Genomic DNA, 21,593 nt, shown 5'->3' with positions numbered 1-21,593 from the left:
TTACTCAAAAGCTATTTTACTCATTTTTTTCAAACAAGATGATAAAAAAGCATAAATGTTACCAATGCTTTATTCCAAAAATATGACATTTTTGTTGGATAATTCATCTACAAAAAATTCTTCATTTTTATTTTGATAAAAAGTTGAAGTTATTTTACAACTATGTTACATTCACATTATTGTGTCTCTTAGGTTCATAAAAAGTTAGGCAACACACATTTAACTCTGATGAACTTCTCATGGGCGACTGATCTTGATCCCCGAGGTGCTAATAACCAAATAAAAGGTGCTATAGACAAACAATACACCAATGATGAAGAAGAAGTTGCAGCTGATGAAGAACGAAGTATGATACTTAATGCTCATGCTTTAATATAAGTACAGTTTGGTAATGATAAAACTTTATATTTTTTATCTTGATTTCTTTTTTTTTTAAAACTTCTTATTTCATCTCATTTTTATTTTATTTATTCCTCAAGGTTTGTTTGTTTTTTGTCATTTTTTTAAAATAAAGCAACTGTTTTATGATAAAAGTATTTTAAATTTTGACTAATGCCAAAACAAACTAATAGGATTCTTCCACAATTTTTTCAACTTTAATTTGAGCTATAAATTCGTATGAAAACTACAAATAGCCTGTTTTTTTATAATCCATTATTTTCTGGCACATTTTCCCTGTTTTTTAATTTTGCCTACCTAAAGACCTTTTACTTTTTAATAATTTTTTGAAATCTTGACTTTTTGATACATTTAAAAATTTGATTTAATCAATAAAATTAAGTATTTAATTTTATTTTTAATGAAGAAAATATTAAGAAGCATGTCGACAGAATTTCCGATTCTATTTAAAAGTTTTTAATTGAAACAAATTTGACATTTAGTTTTAACATTTAATTAAATTTGACAAAAAAATATTTTATGTGACAAAAACTTCTGAATGTAAAATAATACTCTTATATGAATGTCATATGGCTCATTCTTTTTTAAAATGTTTATAAACAGTGCATTATAATAGTTCGTTTGAATAAGAATAATGATAATTTAAGCATATAATCCTCCATAGACAATAATTTAAAATTGCCATTCATCAAATTCAGAAAATTGTGTAGTTAAGAGAATTCATATAGCAGGGTGGGTAGCCAATTCTTTCAACAAAAATTAAGCACTCGAAGAATATTTTTAAGCGTCATGTGCATTAACAAAATGCAAAACAATTTTTTAAACTCTTTACATAATCGTGATAAAATAACTAGTTTCTGACAAAGAACTCTTTTCTTGATTATATTAGCCATTGTAAAATGATCAAGAGATTTTTCGTTTTAATATCAGATGGTTGAAAATAAACCCTGAAATCAAAATATCTTGCAAAATGCAGCAGAGTTGCACATGGGAATGCAGTAATCTCGCCGAACCCAGCTCAGTAGACACACATGCCGACTCTCAAGTATTTCATGAAACATGTAAAATGATTGGCGCTTTCATACGCTATGGACTGATGGTATGCCGAGAAAGATTGTTGAACCTATTGTGAAAACATTGAATAGAACGATGTGAAATGCATGGTTTTGCATAATACGTAGCGAAAATTGAGATAGTAAAGAAGAAAAAAATCTCATTTTTGAAAAGGGAAAATCAAGCACCTTTTTAAAAACGCTACGCGCCATAAACTGCTTCTAAAAAAAAAAATTTTTTCCTTTATGATTTAGTCCTATTTTCAAAAAAGTATATAAAACAAATCCTACTTATGCCAAAACTAAAGAAAATTTTTGAATTCTGTCCTATCTTAAACTTAGTAGCTACTGCAATTGAATAAATATTTTCTAACTGTAATTTCTATCTATAATTTAAACACTTCAGCAAAAAAAAAAAAAATTGACATAAAAGTAGGTAACAACTCACTATATTTAATATTATCAAATCTAACAAAATAAGAGAAAAATGAACCTTTTTACTTGATATTCTTTACAGAAATGTTGAGTTATTTGATCACACAGAGGAAATAATTTTCTTATCTATTCAATATATTAATTTCCATGTATAAAATTTTCTTTATTTTTTTTATATAACAGGATATGGCAGAGCCAGCGTAAGTTCAGGTGTTGCTGACCATGAATCTTCACACGATGGTTCTGCGGCCGATGCGGAGGGTGAAGATATCCGATTGCAGGCGATGGAGAGTGACGAGAGTTTCTGAGATGCTTAATGAAAGAAAATATAATAAACATTAACCTTTTCTAGAATTCCCGTGTGTCTCTCTCTCTCTCTTTCTTATACTCTTGAATCCAGTTGTGTTACGTAAAGATATGAACTTTGTAAAGCTTTATTGGTCATAATGAATTTTTGCTTTTGCCTGTAGTTGATTTCTATTATATGCTTATCCAGAAATTCATAAATAAATTGAATTTGTTTTGTCTCCGGCTGGATTCAAGTACTTGTGATATGGAACAAACAAAAAAAAAATGGTGAAGTGACTGTAATATACTTAGAACTTTTTTGTACAGCATTTGTTTTTCTTTTATTTCCTTTGCAATCACGATATACCAACCCTTTGTGAGAGGATTATTACCCTTTGTTGTACAGGATTATCTGAAACAAAAAATGTAATATATATATTTTCCCCCTCTATGATTGTTATAATGGCATCATTGTTGAGTGTTTTGCATGCAAACTCAGTGGCAGATAGTTTGTGTATTTTGAGTTTGTTTCAACGATATATTATATTTTTTATTGTATGAGTTATCAGTGAATCAAATCTGTGTTTTAAATTATTGATTTTTTTCCCATCGTTTAAATGCATTGATCACTTTATTTTGTTGCTATTTAATTGTAAAAAATGTAAAAATATATTAAATTGAGTGACATTTAATTCCCTATTTGTTCCTCATTTTTCATCTACAATATGTAAAGAACATAAATTTTATGTTGAATACATATTATTACACATTTATGTATGCAAACATACACTGGCTTCCGAAGATTTTGTGAAATATTCATATTCTCCCTACAATGTTGTAGATCTTTTTATTACTGGTGAAAGTCTTCCTCGAGACTACAACTACATGTCTTTCAGGAATTGGGTATATTTTAGTATTATAACTTAATTCAAGCTTTTAAAAATTTCTTATTTTTATTGAGGCAAGAATTTTTAGTCAAAAATATTCATTAGATTAATTTTTTTCTGTATAGTAACCAAAAATATTAAATAATATCTTATGTTGAAGAAACTAACTACATTGTAATTACTTTATTTAATTAAGTGCATAATTATTTAAATCTGTATTAGCACAGCCCTTTGTAGGTTCGTGATAATAATAATAATGGATTCTACATCCCTTCCTGCACTTTTTCCCTGTACAAAGTATATTTCTCTTTCTTTTTTTTAATACAACCTTTGATTCAGTGTTGGACATTATTTTGCATCACCGTTTAATTTTGTTACACTAAGTCCACAATATTGTATGTTTTTACTTTATTTCGCTCAGGATAACTTGAAATGACATGAAATTCTACATTTAATCCAAAACGTTTTATCAAGTTTTAATGATTATGTGTGTATAAGCCAAGATTGGCAAGAATTATGATTTTGTTTACAAATATTTAAAATATCTGATGTGTTTGATTTTTTATGGGACAAAAAATTATTTTAAGTTACTCATGGTAGAACAAGTCTTTCTTCATTATTTGTATGCAGTAGCTACATATTTAATAAGTTTTGAAAGCACAAAAATAGTATTAATTGGTTATATTTTAAAGATGTTTTATCAGACAATTTTAATTTGCAGGGGTGATTGTATTACGGGTGTACCCCAGCATTCTGGGTTTTTTATATCCCTCCATTATGAGCCGAGCATGTCATTTTTTTGCAAAATTGCAAGTATCTAATGATCTGGCGAAATTTTCACCACAATTCAAGTAAGATATAAGAGCTTTACCATCAAAAATTTAAATTTTGAAACTTCTGCTAAATCACGTTTGCGAAATGTTTCCATACACATAACTCTTCCGTCAATTTGATTTTTTTTTTTTTTTTTTTTTTTTTTTTTTTTTTTTTTTTTTTTGAATTTTCACCATTTTTAATATCAAACATTGATTTTTGTTTTTATCTGAGTGAAAAGTTACTTATAGTGAATCGTAGTCAGGTGATTTAAAAATCTAATATAGTAATTTGTATTTGCACGTTTTTGAAATCAATATCATTATTCGCATTCACGAGAGCTAAAAATCCAATGTTTCAATTTGTATTTACGCTATTTAAAAATCCTTAAATTAGTTACAATATAAATGTGATATTCCTCATTGGAGGTAAGTTAATTATAAATCTTATGTCAAAAAATTTTATTTATAAATATGAGTAGTATATAAATTGATATCTTGTTATAGAGTTTTGGCACATATTTTCAAGGTTTTTTTTTTTTTCTTTGTGTCACAATCACCCCTGAATATAAAAGCTTCACAACACTCTTATCCNAACCCCCCCCCCCCCCTCTTATTGTTAACTCTATTTAGAAGTATGATAATTTACATACATTACTATTTAATACAATACTATTTAATAAAAAGCATTCCTTATCTATGAATTCAAACTTTTAAAAAAAGTATCACACCCCGAAAAATTTATTTATTATTCATAATGAATTAAAAATATTTTAGACTTTAATAGTATTTTTTTTTAAATCATTTTTTTTTACATTAATGATTTTTTTTAAAAAATCAAGTAATTTAAATTGCTAACCCTAATTCATGCTATGTTAAACTTAAAACTAATGATTTATGAAGTATACATTTTTGTTTCTTGTTAAATTTTAATAATGAATATATTTTTTTAACCATTAACAATATTGATATTTAATTAAATCTTTAATTGTTATTTACTCTAATGTTGTATTTTCTATTACTTTCATTTTAAAATTTAATGTATTCCAAAATAAAAAATAATCTTTTAGTCTACTAATTAAATAAATTAATATTGATTAGTTTATAAAACCAAATAATTTACTTTCTGATTGTAGCCTATTTATAATTAATGCTGTAAAAAAATTGTAATGGACTTATTAAAATATGTTCAGTATTATTGATCATTTAATGTTAAAATCTCAACAGGTTGAATTTTGTTGTTTATTCTTTTGATTTTACTTCTACATTTTAACCTTAAAATGCTTGTAGGTGTTTTGACAGTTATTTTTTACATTAAATTTTAATTAATTTTTAGATTTGCTTGAAATTTTGTTTTAGTTTAGTTTTGCTTGAAATTCTTAATTGAGTTGAAGTCAGAAATATTTATCCATAATTAATACATTTCCTTTATTTTTTGTGAAAAAATTCAAAATTACCATTCTTATGAAAACAAATCCTATATTTTGCTTTATATGTTTTATAACAAAAGCTACTTTAAACTTTAATAGTCAATCTCTTCACAATACCATTTTGGTTAGTGCTAAATTTTACATGCATGCAAACAGAAAATGTGTGAAATAGTCCTATTTAAATAAATCAATGTTAGGTTTTAATGCCTCTTTAGTTTTGTGTGAATATTATCTTTGAAAGCCGGTGTAGTTTTGTCTTTCATTTCAACCTCCTGTTTATAGTTGTCACAGTGTTAAGTAAATAGAGAATAATTTAAACCTAAATTTTTTTGCTACTTTAAATGATTTAACAGATTGTATACCTATTCTATGAGTGAATTGAATGATTAGTTGCTATGGAATTACCTTTGTGTTGTTTTCGTTATGCATTATTAGATATTATGTACAATATGTATGACCACTTTATGTGGAAAGTAAAGAGATTTTTTTACTTACACTAAGTGATTCTTTATGCAAACTTTTAAGTTACTTATTAATTTTAAGTACAGAGTCTTAAAATCTTGTTTATTCTAGATATGGTTGATTTTATTAAGTAACCGATTTTTATACTATTTTTATCTGCAAAGCAATGCGATCTTACTTCTCCCAGTGAGGTATTCTGGGCTTATTGCGCTCTAGCTAGCTATCATATAAATATGCTATAGTTTTGAAATGTATGCAAACACTCTTTTAAAACTAATCAGAATTTTCCTACTATTTATAACTAAAATGCTCAAGTATATTAATTTTCACAATGACCACTGTTTATTGGCCTAAATGAACTTAAATTATTCAACTAAAAATACATGTACAAATATTTCCCTTATGATACTATTAAGATCTATGAGTGAACATGAATCATTTTTTTAAGTAATCATTTTTTGAAATGATTAATTAGAAAAATGATCACTTTGTGCTTGAAACTAAAAAATAAGTTCTAAATCATTTAACAAATCTTTTTATCTGTAATTCATACTAGTATATTAATATAATTTACAACAAAAAAATAATAATTGTATAACAGTTAACCAATTTAAATAACTTTATCTTAAAATGTAATGTACATTATTCTAATAATAATAAAAACAATCCTCCTAAACTCTTAATTTAGAAATCATTGAAAATCAGTACAGGTAGATATAACCTTTAAATTAGGGAAACAAATATTTATAGGAAAACAATAACTTTGACTTATATCAATTTTGTGCCGATGTCACCAAACCAATATAAAAATTAATGTAGGAAAACTGGATCCTACAGTGAGATGAAATTTGGCCACAATTATTGCTAGACTAAATAAGGACATGAGCAAAATATTTAGTGGGGTTCTTTATTCACTTTTGGCAGTGCCCTAAAAACATTAACTACTTAGGACACCAGATTTCCCCCCTAATTTTTGATTAAAAAATGTTAATTTTGTCTTTAAATCTAAAATTTTGATTTATATTTTTAAAAAAAAAAATTATTAACTCCAAGAAATGTGGAAAATACTATTTTTTTCTATTTCATCTCATATAACATAAATTAAAGACCATGTTGTAAAATTTCTGGTACCAAAATTTTAAAATACTGTAATTAAAAATAAGTATAACTATATAGTCATAAAAATGTGGGCTCTTACTATGCTTTATATCTTTAAAGGTTCAGAATGAGGGATTTCTATAAATATTCAACTAACATTCAAAATTAAATATGAGTATAAAAAAAATTATAGATATTTATTTTATCTGTGCTGTAAGTACTTTATGATAAATGTTAAGGTTTTTTTTAAAAATATATAGGTTTTGTACAGTAAATACCACATCCAAGATCAGTTGAGTTGGTCAAATTCTTAACCTATTAAAAATAAACAATATTTTAACTTTTTTCAGCTTGATAAAAAGAACTTTCAAAATAAATATTACGAAAACAATGGATAGGAAGGGGATATTTTCATGTTGTAAAGAAGATTGCCAAGGTGCCAAATAGTTTTAACCTTGAAAAAAAAAATTTAAAAATGGAGTATATCCATATTGAGATATACAGCAGAATGATCTCCTAATCTTGGCTTCTTCCGGACTTGATTAGAAAATCATAGAAGGGGAACAAGTTTAAGGGTGTAATTTGTAGACATTCCTTCCAGGGCAAACCTCTATACGTTTTTCTTTTCTTTGAATGTGCAAGTTTAAGATGCATTTAGCAATTGGTAGTTGCCACGGCAGATCCCGATACTTAAATATCTCCACAAAAACCAGATGAGGTTTGCCTGGGGTGTAGGGTTAGGTTTTTACCAGGAAAGAAACTGGAAAATGCTCTTAATCCTTGATTATTAATTTACAGATATACTGGTTTGATACGAATATGTATTATGTCCATACTGTAGTTAATAATAAGAATTATTAGATAATACGTTTATATCTATATACATGTATATTTACAATTATGTAACTTTTCGACAATCGATATATTAGCTGTCTTCTAAATTATAATTGAAAAGATAAACTTTATATTCTGCTAGTATACATAATTGGAAGAAAAAAATTTGTACTAAGCAAATACAGCGTTCTCCCTGTCTACCTGCAGTTTGATCTTGTAAACGAGTCCTTTTTTGTAAAAACACTGCCATTTTATTTTTTCGGGAAAAGATTGTTTTCTTAACCATCTGTTTTAATTAGTTACTGATAATTATTTAACTTTCAATTTCATTCCTTAATTTTAATAAGATTTTTCTTTTTTCGTCTCGCTATAAAGTTAAAATTTGCATGATAATCGGCTTCCGAGATATTCACATCTTTTATTTGGGATGATTAAATTTTACCATTAATTTTTTTAAAAAAATACCTCTTATTTAAAAATGCAATTTTAAATGCTAATTTTTTCATAATTTTCAGTTTAAAATATAAAAAAAGCTTTCGAGTTTATCAATTATCCTTTTTTCTTTTTTTTTTTAAAGTTTACTTTGGTTTGAAGAAAATTTATTCACGGAGTATACACATTTATAAATTTCCTTTCACATTTTCTGTTATTTTTACACTGAATGAAAATTACTTTGTGAAATATACACGTAAATTATACAAAAGGGTAATTTACAAATTAAGGATCTAGTTCAATTATATAATATTACACATTTTGATAAAATTTAACGATGGTGAGTAGCTTTTTAAAACTCACAAGTGCCCTTTTTTATTCCTCAGAAGAATGCACATATTTAATACAAAAATTTTACTTTCCTTAGTATTCTTCCTTAAAACTCCAACAATTTAATAACTATCAACAAATTGCAACAAGACATAACAGGTTTTTGCAAGACGTAAAGAAAAAATTAAAGTGCAATTGTTTTTTACTTCAATAACACTGAATGTTGATCATAATAGTATGCTATTAAAATGGAAAATAGTCAACATGATGGATTGTGATCAAAAAAAGATGCATACTTTTGAAGAGTGTCCAAAAACAGCAGTTTTTTAGGGGGAAGATTTCGTATATTGTGATTTATGGCAGATTAATCACAAAGGCTTGGCATCTTCCCGGCAGAGGCTGGCAAAAAAACTTTTTAAAATATCACAGAAAGGGACGGACATGAAAGGTATAACTCATAGCCACCCCCGGCCGAAACTCTACATGTATTTATTAATTTCCCAGTTTAAAATCAGTTTGATGCCATGACCAGGGGTGATTATGAGCCCAAGTCAAAATTCCGGAAAATTTCTTGAGTTAAAAAAAGCAACAAAAAAGACAGTTTGAATTGAAAATAAGAAAAAAATTTAAACAAGGTTTTTTTTTCCTCTTTCTCAATATTTCTTAGTTTACTTAAAATATATTTAAAATTTTACACATACCTATACCATTTACCTATGGTAACCTGGAGAAGTAATTAAAATTTACAAATATGTCTTTCCTTCTTGAGTTTATGATTATAACAACTATTTACTGATAAAAAATGAATATTAATCGTGAATATAAGCTTATAAAGTATTCTCCGGCTCTTCCTCACAAACAAATAAAATAGTGTTTTTAAGTTCCTCCTATGTAAATTTGATTTCTGGAAACTTCTGTGATCAACGATTTTTTTAAACGTCTGGACCTTCGATCTCCGGAAACTTCCGGATCACTGTTAACGGAAATCCGGATTTTTTCCGGAGCACAATCAGCCCTGCATGGCGATTGTAGTTAGCATGGCAGATCACGATATGGAAATATCCCCTTCTTCGGGATTAAGACAACCAGTGATTGTGATATGTTTGCTTTACAAATATCTTGATTTAAGATTAAAAAGGAAAAAAAAACGAAATATTTTTCACTGTTTTTATATTGATATTAAAAAAAATGTCTTTTATATACTATTATTTCAAGTAATATTGTTCACTTGGATGTCTAGAAATTTTTAACTTGTTATAAACATACATTTAATATTATTTTGAAAGGAATCGCATAATTTGCTGTACTTGTTGTAATTAGCTATCATTGTATTATAGAGGAATCATAATAGTGATCTATAACAGAAAAAAAAATATAAATCAGAACATGTTTTATTCAGAATATCGGGACAACTTCGATCCTCATAAAAAATTTTAGAATGTTCGTTCTTTAAGTTATCAGATATTGTACTGCAATATTTACAAGACTAGTTTTCTAATGTTCCAAAGTATTGTTTCAGCACTGCTTTAAAATGCTCACAAAAATAGAAAAAAAACTAAAATTTTTCTGAGGATGGGAAAAATGTTTATTTTTACGTAACAGTTTAAACTCTAGGGAAAAACATTTTTTATAAACAGTAAAAACTGGTTTCTCCCAAGACTGTAAATACCATTCAGATCCAGCAGTTGTCTCTACTAGTTATACCTTTTGAGTTGGTCCCCTTCTACGATTTTTTTAGTTTCTCGCAGCTCACTACCTTGAAGTTGCCAAGATATGGCAATAATTCTAATCGCAACACTGGAATGTGCCATCTGGGGAGAAGACTAGTTCCATGGCTTGACCCTTCCCTCTCTTCTTCATTTCAGTTGTATAGGAATGTACTATGATATTTTTAGACTAGAACTATGTTAAATATAGTTTTCAGTACAAAATAGTTTCCAAAAGTTTTCAATCTATTTAAAAATCAAGAGAGTAACTACTAACTTACACTTCCTTCTTCTATGACTCTTCACATGCTAATGGTGAAAGCATGTAAAATATTGCCATAGGTAGTGAATTTTGCTATACGACACCTATAACCTAGTTCGATCAGAAATCTTCCGATACGAAAAACTACACATAAGAGTATTTTTTAGTTATAGTGATTTATTAACAGTTATATCAAATACTATGCAATTTAGATGTTAATCTGCCACCATCAAATGAAGAAATATTTTAATGTACACTAAAATACAGAATTAATGACATATGAGGGGGGAAAAAGTAGTATTATAGTTTCAAAGTTTGTTTATAAAATTCTACTGATTTGTAGAATGGATGTTGTGTTCCAAAAATAATTTTAAATATATTGTCAGACTCAGACATTTTGGAAGCACCTTCTTTCTTATGACCTAATGAATGCAAATGTATACCATAATAAAGATAGAAAGATCCCAACACAATATTAACATTTCCATAATACAGTTTTAAGTATTTTTCTAAGCAAGAAGCCATTTTAATCGATTCTTCAGGTGCATTCAGCTGAAGGAAAGTATCCCAAGCAATTTGCAGGGTTTTAATTTTACAGATGTGTGAATCAGCAAGGACTTCAGACTGTGCTTTTAGTAACTTTTTGCATTCTTCCAAAACAAGTTGCGGGTTTATCGACGACAAACTTTCAAACCGTTGTTCTTTCTCTTTAAACTCTTTTTGACAGGCAAGTGCTTTTTGTTTAGCTTCATCAGTGTCAGCTAAGAGTTTTGTCATTAAATCATCGAATTTAAGTGAAGTGCAATGTTCACATTCACAATGAAAATAATATTTTTCCTGCAGAAGCATTCGTCTCTGATCAGTTAACTGTAGGAAAACATCCAAGTATGAAATACGAACGTCACAAATGTTTCGATGAGATATATTTCTTCTCATTCTGACACTTAAAGTTGTACCCTCAAAAACAACAAGAGCATCAGGATCACAGGAATGGTCAAAAACCGAAGCTTCTAAATAAAGACCTTTCCCAATGCCCTCTGTTGACGACACATCAAGAATAGTGAATGAGTTTATTATCGTTTTTCCAATGATTTCAGTTAATTCATCAAAAGAAGGCGTATTCTCAGATCCAATATACTTCCGAAGAAGCACAGAAAAATGCTCGATCTTCTTTTTTACTTTCAGATCCCGCTTAATATCCTCCGCGTGAGACATTAGTGTTGCAAATGATACTTTTCGAACACCTACATTTATGATTGGTTTATCAACGCCATGCTTTTTAACTTGAAGTATTAAAAGAGCAAAAGCACGCGTTGTTTCATCTGGTTTCTCCCCAACACAGTTTTTAAGATATTTGCATTCAATTTGATGCATTTGCCAAGCCTTTACTTGGCAATTTTTATCACAGTAATAAGTAAATGAACATCGAGAGCATTTTTTCAGTCGATTGTTCTCTTTAAAACAAAAGTCACAATATTGATTTTTAAACTTATTATTTAAAACATAAGAATATGGTGTACAAGTTAATATTAATTCTCCTACCTTAAAGCCAGGCATAATGAAATCCTATGAATATGCAAAAAGTGAACTAAATAGAAATCGATATAGAAGGAACAAAGAAAATGAAACCGAAATTCCTTCGCTGAAGCTGGTTGGGTTAATAAATCAGTTAAAGATAGAAAAAAATTCCGAGTTTTTGCTTATAGCTTGATACTCCTACGAGGAGTTTAAAATGTAAGGTCGTAATGCGCCCCCTTGTGAACATTTTGTGACACTGTGAAACAGGTCTTGTAAATTATCTATGGTACCGAATGACACATTAGTTGCTTTCTTGTAAAATGGAAAGATAGACCTCGAGAAACCAACTATTTTAAATTCATGACTGCGTTGACAGAGGTGGGGGGGGCTGAAAATAATTACCAAATATTAATTTTATTTTACATGGAATTATCTTTAGATAAACGAATTTCGTAGTACTCTGTGTAATAATTTTTAGATTCACCCTATAACTTCTCAATGAGAGACAAACTTTCGACCGCTTTCCTAACTAAGCTGTCATGACCATATTTTCCAGAATGCGGCTACTCCACCACATTTTGATGGTCAAAAACTGAAATCTATGAAAAACAAAAAATTTATGTCTAGTCAGAGAAAGTTAATTTTGGAAACTAATTTCAAATTAAAATGTCATCTGTTATAATAAATAAGCATATTTGAGATCACCCTTTTAAAAACTATTATTATGATTGGCACTTAAGTGGCAATCACTACCTAATTACATAGTGAATGTTAGAGCAAAAGTTAATCGCAAAAAAGTTTTTATAGTTTATTTTATTTATTTTACCAAAAATTTAAGACGCAAACTGAGGGATATATTTTTATTTTTGAATCAAAGATTGTTGTTTTAAAAATCCAGTAATGTTTTAATAGAAAATATGATATTCAATTAATTTTAATCAATGTACACCATGCTATTAAATTAAAAATAGTGATTGAAAGTAATATCCCCAAAAGGCGAAAACATGTAGTGTGTTTTAAAAGTCTAATATGCTATCTACATTTTTTTTGGGGGGAGGGGATTTTTTTGTTCAAAATTTAAAAAGTTTAATTAACAGTTGCCTATAGACGGGTATTATTATGATATTGCCGTTTGTTATCCCTGAGAAACTAAAATAATTATTTATTTTGGCAATATCTAAATTACAACGCTTTTTTCTAAACACTGAATGAATTCGTCACTACAATCAAAAGAAAATGTTTAGTTTCGAAAATAAATTCATCTCGGAGAAGCTAAGAAAAAGAGGCCTCTGTTTAAATAAAATTAAATATTAATACATATCAGGAGAGGAGTCCTATCTTATTTCTATAGAAAGGACACTTTATAAATAGCAGTTATTTTAGGAATTATATTTCTTTTTTTTTTCAGCTCACCAAGTCGATATTTTTCGTGAACTACTCAATCAATGTTTTGAGTGTTTAACTATCTAATTGTTCCGTTTTTAATGTTGAAAGTCTAGTAATATTATTTACACTTGTTGCTCCGTGATTACTGCAATTACTATGTATAAATTTAGTCTTCGTACAAACGCGAAGACAAATTTTAGAGGTTGAAAATTAATATTTATCCTTAAGATATTAGAAATAATAATAAAAATAACAATTTATTTGAGTCTCAAGCTAAAAAGTAGTTGAACTTGACTGGTGAACGTGTTTCAGTCTCATGGTTTCTATCGGGCATATTCTTACAACGAATTTAAAACTTTAAATTAAGAGTGGCGATTACAGAACACCTCGTATTCAAAATGTGAAGAAAAAAAAGAATGGAAGGACCAAACAATAGAGGTCGCAATGGAAATATGTTCTGAAATAGGATTGAAATAAGATATCTTATTGGAGAGATTCCATTCAGGATTTAATATCACACGAAGAAAGATTGAAAGGTCTGTTTTAGGCCTAAATGCCTACAGACTATTTTAATTAAAGAAGTCTGTGGGCATTTAGGTTGACGATAAAGAAGAAATTCCTTACTGTGGAATGGTATCAGTCAAGATTTCAAATGATAAAGGAGAAATTCTTTATTGTAGAGCAATATCGGTCTAGGCTGTAGATTTTATTTTTGTTCAAATTTTACCCTTTTTTTTTAAAAAAAAAAACTTTTATTTAGACAGACTGAAACAGCGCAGGACATGGAACAATTATGGCACCAAGAATTGTTTCAAACAATTTCGTTGGAATGCTTGTGACCAAAAGAATGTTTTGCATCCTTTAAGTTATTTGAAATAATAAAGAATAAAAATAAGAGGAAATGTTTACCAAAAAAATTTTTTTTTCCTTCATTTGAATTTTAAAAAAATAACTTAATACTTAATTTGCTTTTTTTTTTAAATTTCAGGTATAAAAAATGGGTTTAGAAAAAGAAATATTTACTTTTACACCATTCGATTTTTATCAGTAATAAAAAGAAAGGCTTTTATTACTTTTTTTATTTTATTTACTTCTTGTTTATTATTAAATTTTTGCGTTTAAAAATTTTAATATTATTCTGCATCTTTTAATAGATGGTAAACAGTAACAAGCTTCCTAACACCGGAATAAATTTCGAAAACTTCCGGTGTATCCTTCCGATTATGTTATGCTTACGAGGCAACGTGTGAACAGCCTTAATATTCTAAGAGGTTAGTTGATTTCATTTCTGAGCAGTTGTTGTAGTTGTTGTTGTAGTTCATTTACGTCACGCTAGAGCTGCACAATGGGCTATTGGCGACGGTCTGGGAAACATCCCTGAGGATGATCCGAAGACATGCCATCACAATTTTGGTCCTCTGCAGAGGGGATGGCAACCCCCGCTTCGGTAGCCCGATGACCTGCACGCGAAGTCGAGCATTTTACGGTAGAACAGTTTAACGAGGACCCATACCGCATACCCTCGGTCCCTACGCAGACTGATCAAAGTGGTCACCCACCCGCAGACTGACCGCAGACAGTGATGCTTGACTTCGGTGATCTGCTGGGAACCGTGTTTTAACAATCAGTCCACTGCGGGACACTGAGCAGTTATGATATATCATGTAATGATATTCAGAATTTGAACACGTGTAAAATAAATGAGTACATGATTATTAAAATTGGTTTATTTTTTGATGAAATTATATAAAAACGAGTATGGCGTTTTCATCTGTCACTTTTAGAATTTTTTTTTGTTTTTTTTTTTTTTCGTTTGCATTGTCTGTTAGACAAAACGATGGATGGTTGTTGTTGTTGACGTACGCAATTAAGGCAGAGGGTGTACGATTGTTCTTGTTTTCCAGTGGCGCCATCTATGGTCAAGAATTAGACTTCTGAATTCGACACCCATACGTCACACCCGTTTATAGAGTGGACACATTCATACATCCATTCATTCTTCCACAGATCGTAATTTTGACCTGAATCAAAGAAAGATCCATCTCCAAATCAGTAACCCCAGAGGTATTGATTTGTTATGGGAACATGGAGGACTTTGAGACTCGTCAGATTTAACGTGCATCCGTCACCATTTACTAAACGGGGAGTCTCCGGCCGGCAGGGATCGAACCCACGACCACTTGGATATGGGCCCAGTGCCCTACCAACGAGGCTTGCAATTTAGAAAACTTCCGGTATATCTCTCCGCTTATGTTATGCTTACACGGTGATGTGAGAACACGTTTAATAGTTTAGAAAATTTTATTATTGTGATTTGTGTTTAAATTTACGCGTAATTATACCATTCATACGAGTTTGCTGTGATTTATAAATTCTAATAAGTCGCGAGCCTAAAACAACCTCGTTTTGAGTGTTATCCCTTATTTTGCTATATTTGCGTAAAATAGCACCGTTTATCATTTTTTGGGTAACATCACAGCAACTTGCGAAGTTTCGTTGAAAGTTAGACAGAACGACAGCGTTATATTGAAAACAGTACAAGTATAATGATATTGGATAGTGCGTTTAGAATAGTAAAAATCAGTCGGAAGTAGTAACCCGTGTTACGATGTCTTAAGATGAATTTCACCCATCTGCACTTAACTTTACGCGGCACTTAGCTTTTAACCATCCATCTTGTTTAAAAAACATGCAATTTTTTTTATATATATATTTTATTGCTGTTCTGGGGGTGTTTCACCGAACATACCACCTGTGGTCTTTACCCCCACCCCAACAGAATGAAAGGAACTCCTGGTGTAGGTAAACTGACATCGAAAACAAGTACAGGGGTTAACGTAAGATTGATTTTTGGCATAGCAATATGAAGTCAAAAATCTCGCCAGTGATATGTTTGTAAACTACACCTTCCCTCTTACACACGAATTTGCAGCGCATGCTCGACAAATCGAAACCAAAAATCGAAATACTACATCAGTTGTGACTAGTATTGACAGCACTGGTCTAATAATTAGTTTTACACTACATCCACAACCTCTAGTGAGTTGTGGTGTTTCTTTATTGTAATTTGTTCCGTTATTGTATTGTAATTTTATAAGTTGTAATGATTAATATTAATTCATAACAATCTGTCTCTTTGCAGAAAAATCGGAAATTCGTAAATTTTATAACACATTTTTTTTCCCGAATTTTTGAGAGATTTATAATTTGTAAACTTTAAAATTTAAAAAAAAAAAGCAAGTATGTTCTTAAAAGTTAATTCTTTATATCATTCTGAAATTCAAATTCTTGAAATAAAAAAAAAACACAATTTATGTACTTACAAAAAATAAATAAATTAAATAAAATAAATAAAATAAAGAACATTTTAGAGAGCAATCTGAGCTGCCCAAAACATTAAATTTCATGTAAAGCACAAGAAATTGGAAAATGATAATAATTGCTGAGACATAGTCTCATTATTATTTCTTAGCGTTCAATTAGTTTGTAAAAAGCGTTTTCCTGGTTTTCATTTGTGCGTTATGGAAATTCTAATTATTTTCATTCAAAAAGTCTTTCAAAATGTGATTTTACTCCTCTATTTCAATTACAAGTTATTTTGATATCTGCGTTGTGTACAAAAAAGTAAAACAAGTACAAAAAATAAGAAGAGCATTTCACAACATTTACTAAGATGATAGGCTATATATCAAGGATGATAAAAAAAAATATTGATTATTAAAAAATAATTTCATTGCTATAATAAACATTGAGAAGAAATCCTATTATAAATAGGTTAATATATAGGTTACTACAATAGCTTTTATAAATATGATATTACTCTGATACTTAAATTGCAAGTTACTTTGATTTTTGGGTCGTGTTAAAAGTTAAAAATATTTTAAAAAAAATAGTGAGTGGAGTCCCTCCGCGCGGAAGAAGTTAAACTTCGCAACCTGCGACGTTAATTGTAGAAGAATCAGCAGTCGTAGAAGGATCACTAGTTCTATTCAACGACTCTTTTTCCTGCTCCGCTCGCTTCCGTGCTCTGTAATCACGGTAATATTGTGCATTTTTCCCTCGTGGACCTCTTGAACCAGTGGAAGTGCTTGTGGTTGCCTCATCGTCTCGCCCTGGAAAATGTATTTGTATTAATAATGTATGTGAATGCGTCATAATGTAATTTCAGAAGAGAAAACCTAACAATCAATTGATATTCACAAGAGACGTACCTTGACATAACCTTAAATCCGTCGCATTGTCCGTGGGATTGTTTTCACTCATTTTTTACAATTGTTATCCACTAAATTTGAAAATAAAAAATACTACCCTATTAAATTATATGTGTATCAAAACAAACTAAAAAAATATTTATAGAAAAACAATACTTTTATGACTTTTATTATTTTTATGCTAGTGAGAACCAAAACAATATGGAAATGAATGAGGGAAAACTGGATCCTACCACGTGATTTCCCGGCCAATAAAAATGTAGCGTTAAACGTTTAACGCAACCTTGTTGGAAGTCGCATAAGAAGTATAACTTCAAAAAGTGTCTCACAACATTCACTAAAATGACAGATTGTCTGTCAAGGATGCTAAAAGATAATTAATGTTTAAATAAATAATTTCATTGCGGTAATGAATATTTAGCTAGAATCCTATTACCGTTCAGCAATCTGAAAGACTTATTTGTGGTTTTTCCTTGCATGTAACGCAAAATTTGATTATTTTTATTTAGTGTTAATTGAAATGAGTTATTCTTATAATTTTAATGATTTCGATTGCACTCCAAGTAACTTATGAGTAATTTTGATTTCTGGGTTGAATTAAAAATAATAAGGACGTTTCCTTATATTCACAAAGATGATAAACCATCTATCTAGGATGAGAAAAAAAAATTTATTATTTGAAAACAACTTCTTTTAGATTATGAATATTTGGCTGGATCACCTAATACCGACAAAAGCAATCTGAAAAACATTTTTGTAATTTTCTTTAGCATGTAACGCAAAATTTGATAATTTAATTTTATTTAAAATAAGTTATTTTTATAGCTTTCATAAGTATATAATTGTATTTCGATACTTAAATTGTGGCTTATTTTGTTTTACTGGTTGAGTTAAAAAGAAGAGCTTTTCGTTTATATTCAGCAAGTTGATACATTATCTGTTTCATAATTTTATAACCGTCGTCGAACAGCCGACCTAATTTTGTGTTTACTCCTACGATGTTCAACTCCGTAAATTCAATTTTAAATCCAATCCAGAAGACAAGGAGAGTCCTGGATCAAGTATATTCCTGGATCATTTGCGTTACATGGAGAGGAAAACCACGAAAATCTCCCATGGTTAGCCTGACCTCAAGGAGACTCCTGATCTTCTGAGCCCCAACGGCTAGGCCTGATCAATAATAAAAAATGTTGCTTATAAAAAATAGTTTCATTGAGATAAGGATGAACATTTAGTTGAAATTCTATTACCGCCAAGCAATCTGAAAAACATTTTCGGGGTTTTCCTTTGCGTGCAACGCAAAATTTGATTATTTTAATTTCAACTTTATTGGTTAAAATAAATTATTTTTATAACTTTTATAAACATTGTTTTACGCCGATATTTAAATTGCGCTTTACTTTGATTTTTGGGATGAGTTTAAAATTACAAAAAATATGAAGAGCATCTCGCTATGTTCACCGAAATAATTGGCTGTCTGTCAAAGACGCTAAAAAATGATTTATAATATAAAAAAAATTCATAACGATTACTGAGCATTTCGCTGGAACTCTTTAAGCGTCAAGAAATCTGAATGATATTTTCGTGGTTTCCCTTTACGTGTAACGCAAAATATGATTGTTTTCTTAAAAAAAAAATTTTAAAAAAAACGTTCATAAAGGCAGAAATGTTTAAATATTTACATAAATTATGAGTTATTTTATCTTTATTCCTTGTTAAAACAAAACAAAATGAAGAGCATTTGATTGTGGGCAATTCATTAGCAAGGTAGATAGTCTTACGCGGACATTAAGAAATAAATTGGAAGATTTCGATATATATATTATAATAATTTAAATAATTATTCGTGCAAAGGCATTAATAAAGATCGGAAATTGATAGATGCGCTATACAATCGAATTCTTAATAAATGCTACGAATAATTATTTTCATGAAAAAGATTTTTATTTTTAATTATCATCGGAAAATTTAACAAATTTACGATTGCATAGCTTATATTTTGTTTTAAAAAATGTGTCATTAATGTGCATTTTTAATTATAACGATTTCAAAACTAAATGTTTAATTGGGTATAATATGAAAATAACACAACTACTTCGATTTAGTAGGAACAACATATGACGCAATGCTAAACGAATGGAATTTAGTTGTTGTTTATTTAGTTATTGTTATTAGTAGTTGTTGTTATTTGTTTTAGTTGTTGTTGTTTATTTAGTTGTATTTAGTTTCAATAACTTTTCTTCATAATGCAATAAAATCTGGCGAGCAGCTATTTAAACGATCGAACACTTCGTTTGTTTATTTGTGGCTTGAAGTTAGGCTCGCAGAAAATGCCGTTCATGGGTTAAATTTAGTAGGAACAACACAACCTGTGACATAGGCTATATTATACCCAATTATTCACATCCAGCAGGAAAATTAATTTACGAATTTTATCTATCTTTAATTAAAATTCTTAAAAGTATCCTTACTATTCTTTACAACGCCATCCTCACTGGATGCACTTTTACACGCGAGCGGCAACGTGATTAGTGAGTGTTGAGGATTTCAGTCGCATCCGTAAAAAATCACATTCAGTGCAAACGGTCCTTTAAAAATCTAAAAGATTCCGCTGTGTTAGTCATGAGCATAGCCAGTGCAGATCACGGTAATTATTTTTAAAAAACTGCTCGTCTATTTTAAGTTTTATGAATACATTTATATTTAAATACATGTAAAAAATAAATATGCATATGTGCAGTGCATAATAAAATGGACCACCCGGAATTACTTTTGATCGAATAGTCGGATCGTAATATTCTAAGACTCAACCTAAATGGCTCGGTTGAAGGGTGAGCTCAAATTTGCTAATTAATAAGGGCAGACGATATTTTAAGTTTCTAAAAGAAGCACAAAAACATTTTTTCTCTAAATAAACATACATTTTCTTTGACGGATTTTGATTTTTGATCCCCTAAAAAAGGAGGTAGCCGCTATCTCGTAAATATGGTTGGACTCTTGTGCGTACTTTAACTTTATGCGTATTTTAAAATGTCTCGAAACCATTTCAAATGAAAAAAAAAATTGCATTGAATTATAATATTCGTTTTTCCAAAGCTTATTTTATGAAGGGTTAAGTAATTAGTACTAAATATGCTAACATATGTATAAAATATTATACTTATATAATTGTTGAGCATTAAAACACCAATGCTAATGAGCTTTACTACCGATACCTTGGAAATAAGTGATTTACTTCCCCTCGAAAGGGACATATATCGAAGATAATTACTTGACAGAGGTAAATTTTAAAGACTATGAGTTAGCCATGAAGAACAGCATCACACCAAGCAATGCTGAATGCATTTTCTTTTTATTCTTATGAAAAGAATTACACAAAACGAGTTTTTATTTCATAACGTAAAGCCACCAATAAGGATGTATTAATAAACAAAAGCTATATTAATTGAAAAACTTAGTGGAAAAACAAGGTAAGTTATATTCTTATAACAAAAAAAAAAAAAAAAAATGTTGCATCCGAACTATTTCATTACCAATTTTTATTAGAAGCCGGGATAAAATTCTTTGCTTTATTTTATTTACATGTGCCATATTTGAAATAAAAATCTTGTAAGCATACTAAAAACTTATGTGGTTGAGTGATGCGAAAATTAAAATTAAAGTTTAAAAAAATTGATTGATGATTAAAACTGAATCCTTTAAGCAACCACTATTCATATTGACGCAACCACTTTCTGTTATATTTTCTCATTCATTATTTTCTCCTAAAAATGTCACTTGTTCTTCCATTAAGCTCTTTAATTGTGTCGATTATGACTGGGCTATAAATCGATGTATCGAGACATATCGATTTAACGCATATATCGGCAAGACGATACAGCGACTTTCATTCAATGCGATGCATCAGAAATCTGATTTAAGCCGTCGAGTAAAGACAACGAGCGCAAAACGATATAGCGATATAAGACAAGCAAGGATATAAGATAACGATATAGCGATATAAGACTCTTCTCTCACGTTCCGACGTCGACTCGCGCTGTGGAAGACGATG

The 21,593-nt window shown here is 29.3% G+C and overlaps 2 protein-coding genes across 3 annotated transcripts in view; one reads left to right on the top strand and one right to left on the bottom strand.

The window, feature by feature from the left end:
* The window catches only part of LOC107456398 (cell division cycle protein 27), a 30,450-nt gene extending 27,584 nt beyond the window's left edge, over positions 1-2,866 (top strand). The window contains exons 16-17 of one of the 2 annotated variants that reach the window (XM_043039869.2): positions 193-346; positions 2,070-2,866. In XM_043039869.2, the coding sequence (XP_042895803.1) occupies positions 193-346; positions 2,070-2,194 (279 nt within the window). In that variant the 3' untranslated portion in view covers positions 2,195-2,866. Of the gene's footprint in view, positions 1-192; positions 389-2,069 lie in introns of both variants that reach the window. The other variant, XM_043039870.2, reaches the window with a different exon arrangement.
* Positions 2,867-10,584: 7,718 nt separating this feature from the next.
* On the bottom strand, positions 10,585-12,098 carry LOC107456362 (histone-lysine N-methyltransferase Smyd1-like). Its single transcript, XM_016074223.4, has one exon. The coding sequence runs from the start codon at positions 11,982-11,984 to the stop codon at positions 10,728-10,730; it is 1,257 nt and encodes a 418-aa protein (XP_015929709.2). The 5' UTR covers positions 11,985-12,098; the 3' UTR covers positions 10,585-10,727.
* Positions 12,099-21,593: the final 9,495 nt, after the last annotated feature.

The sequence above is a fragment of the Parasteatoda tepidariorum genome, chromosome 2, assembly GCF_043381705.1.
Source record: "Parasteatoda tepidariorum isolate YZ-2023 chromosome 2, CAS_Ptep_4.0, whole genome shotgun sequence".
NCBI classification, from domain to species: Eukaryota; Metazoa; Arthropoda; class Arachnida; order Araneae; family Theridiidae; genus Parasteatoda; species Parasteatoda tepidariorum.
This window is presented reverse-complemented; position numbering and strand designations above follow the sequence as displayed.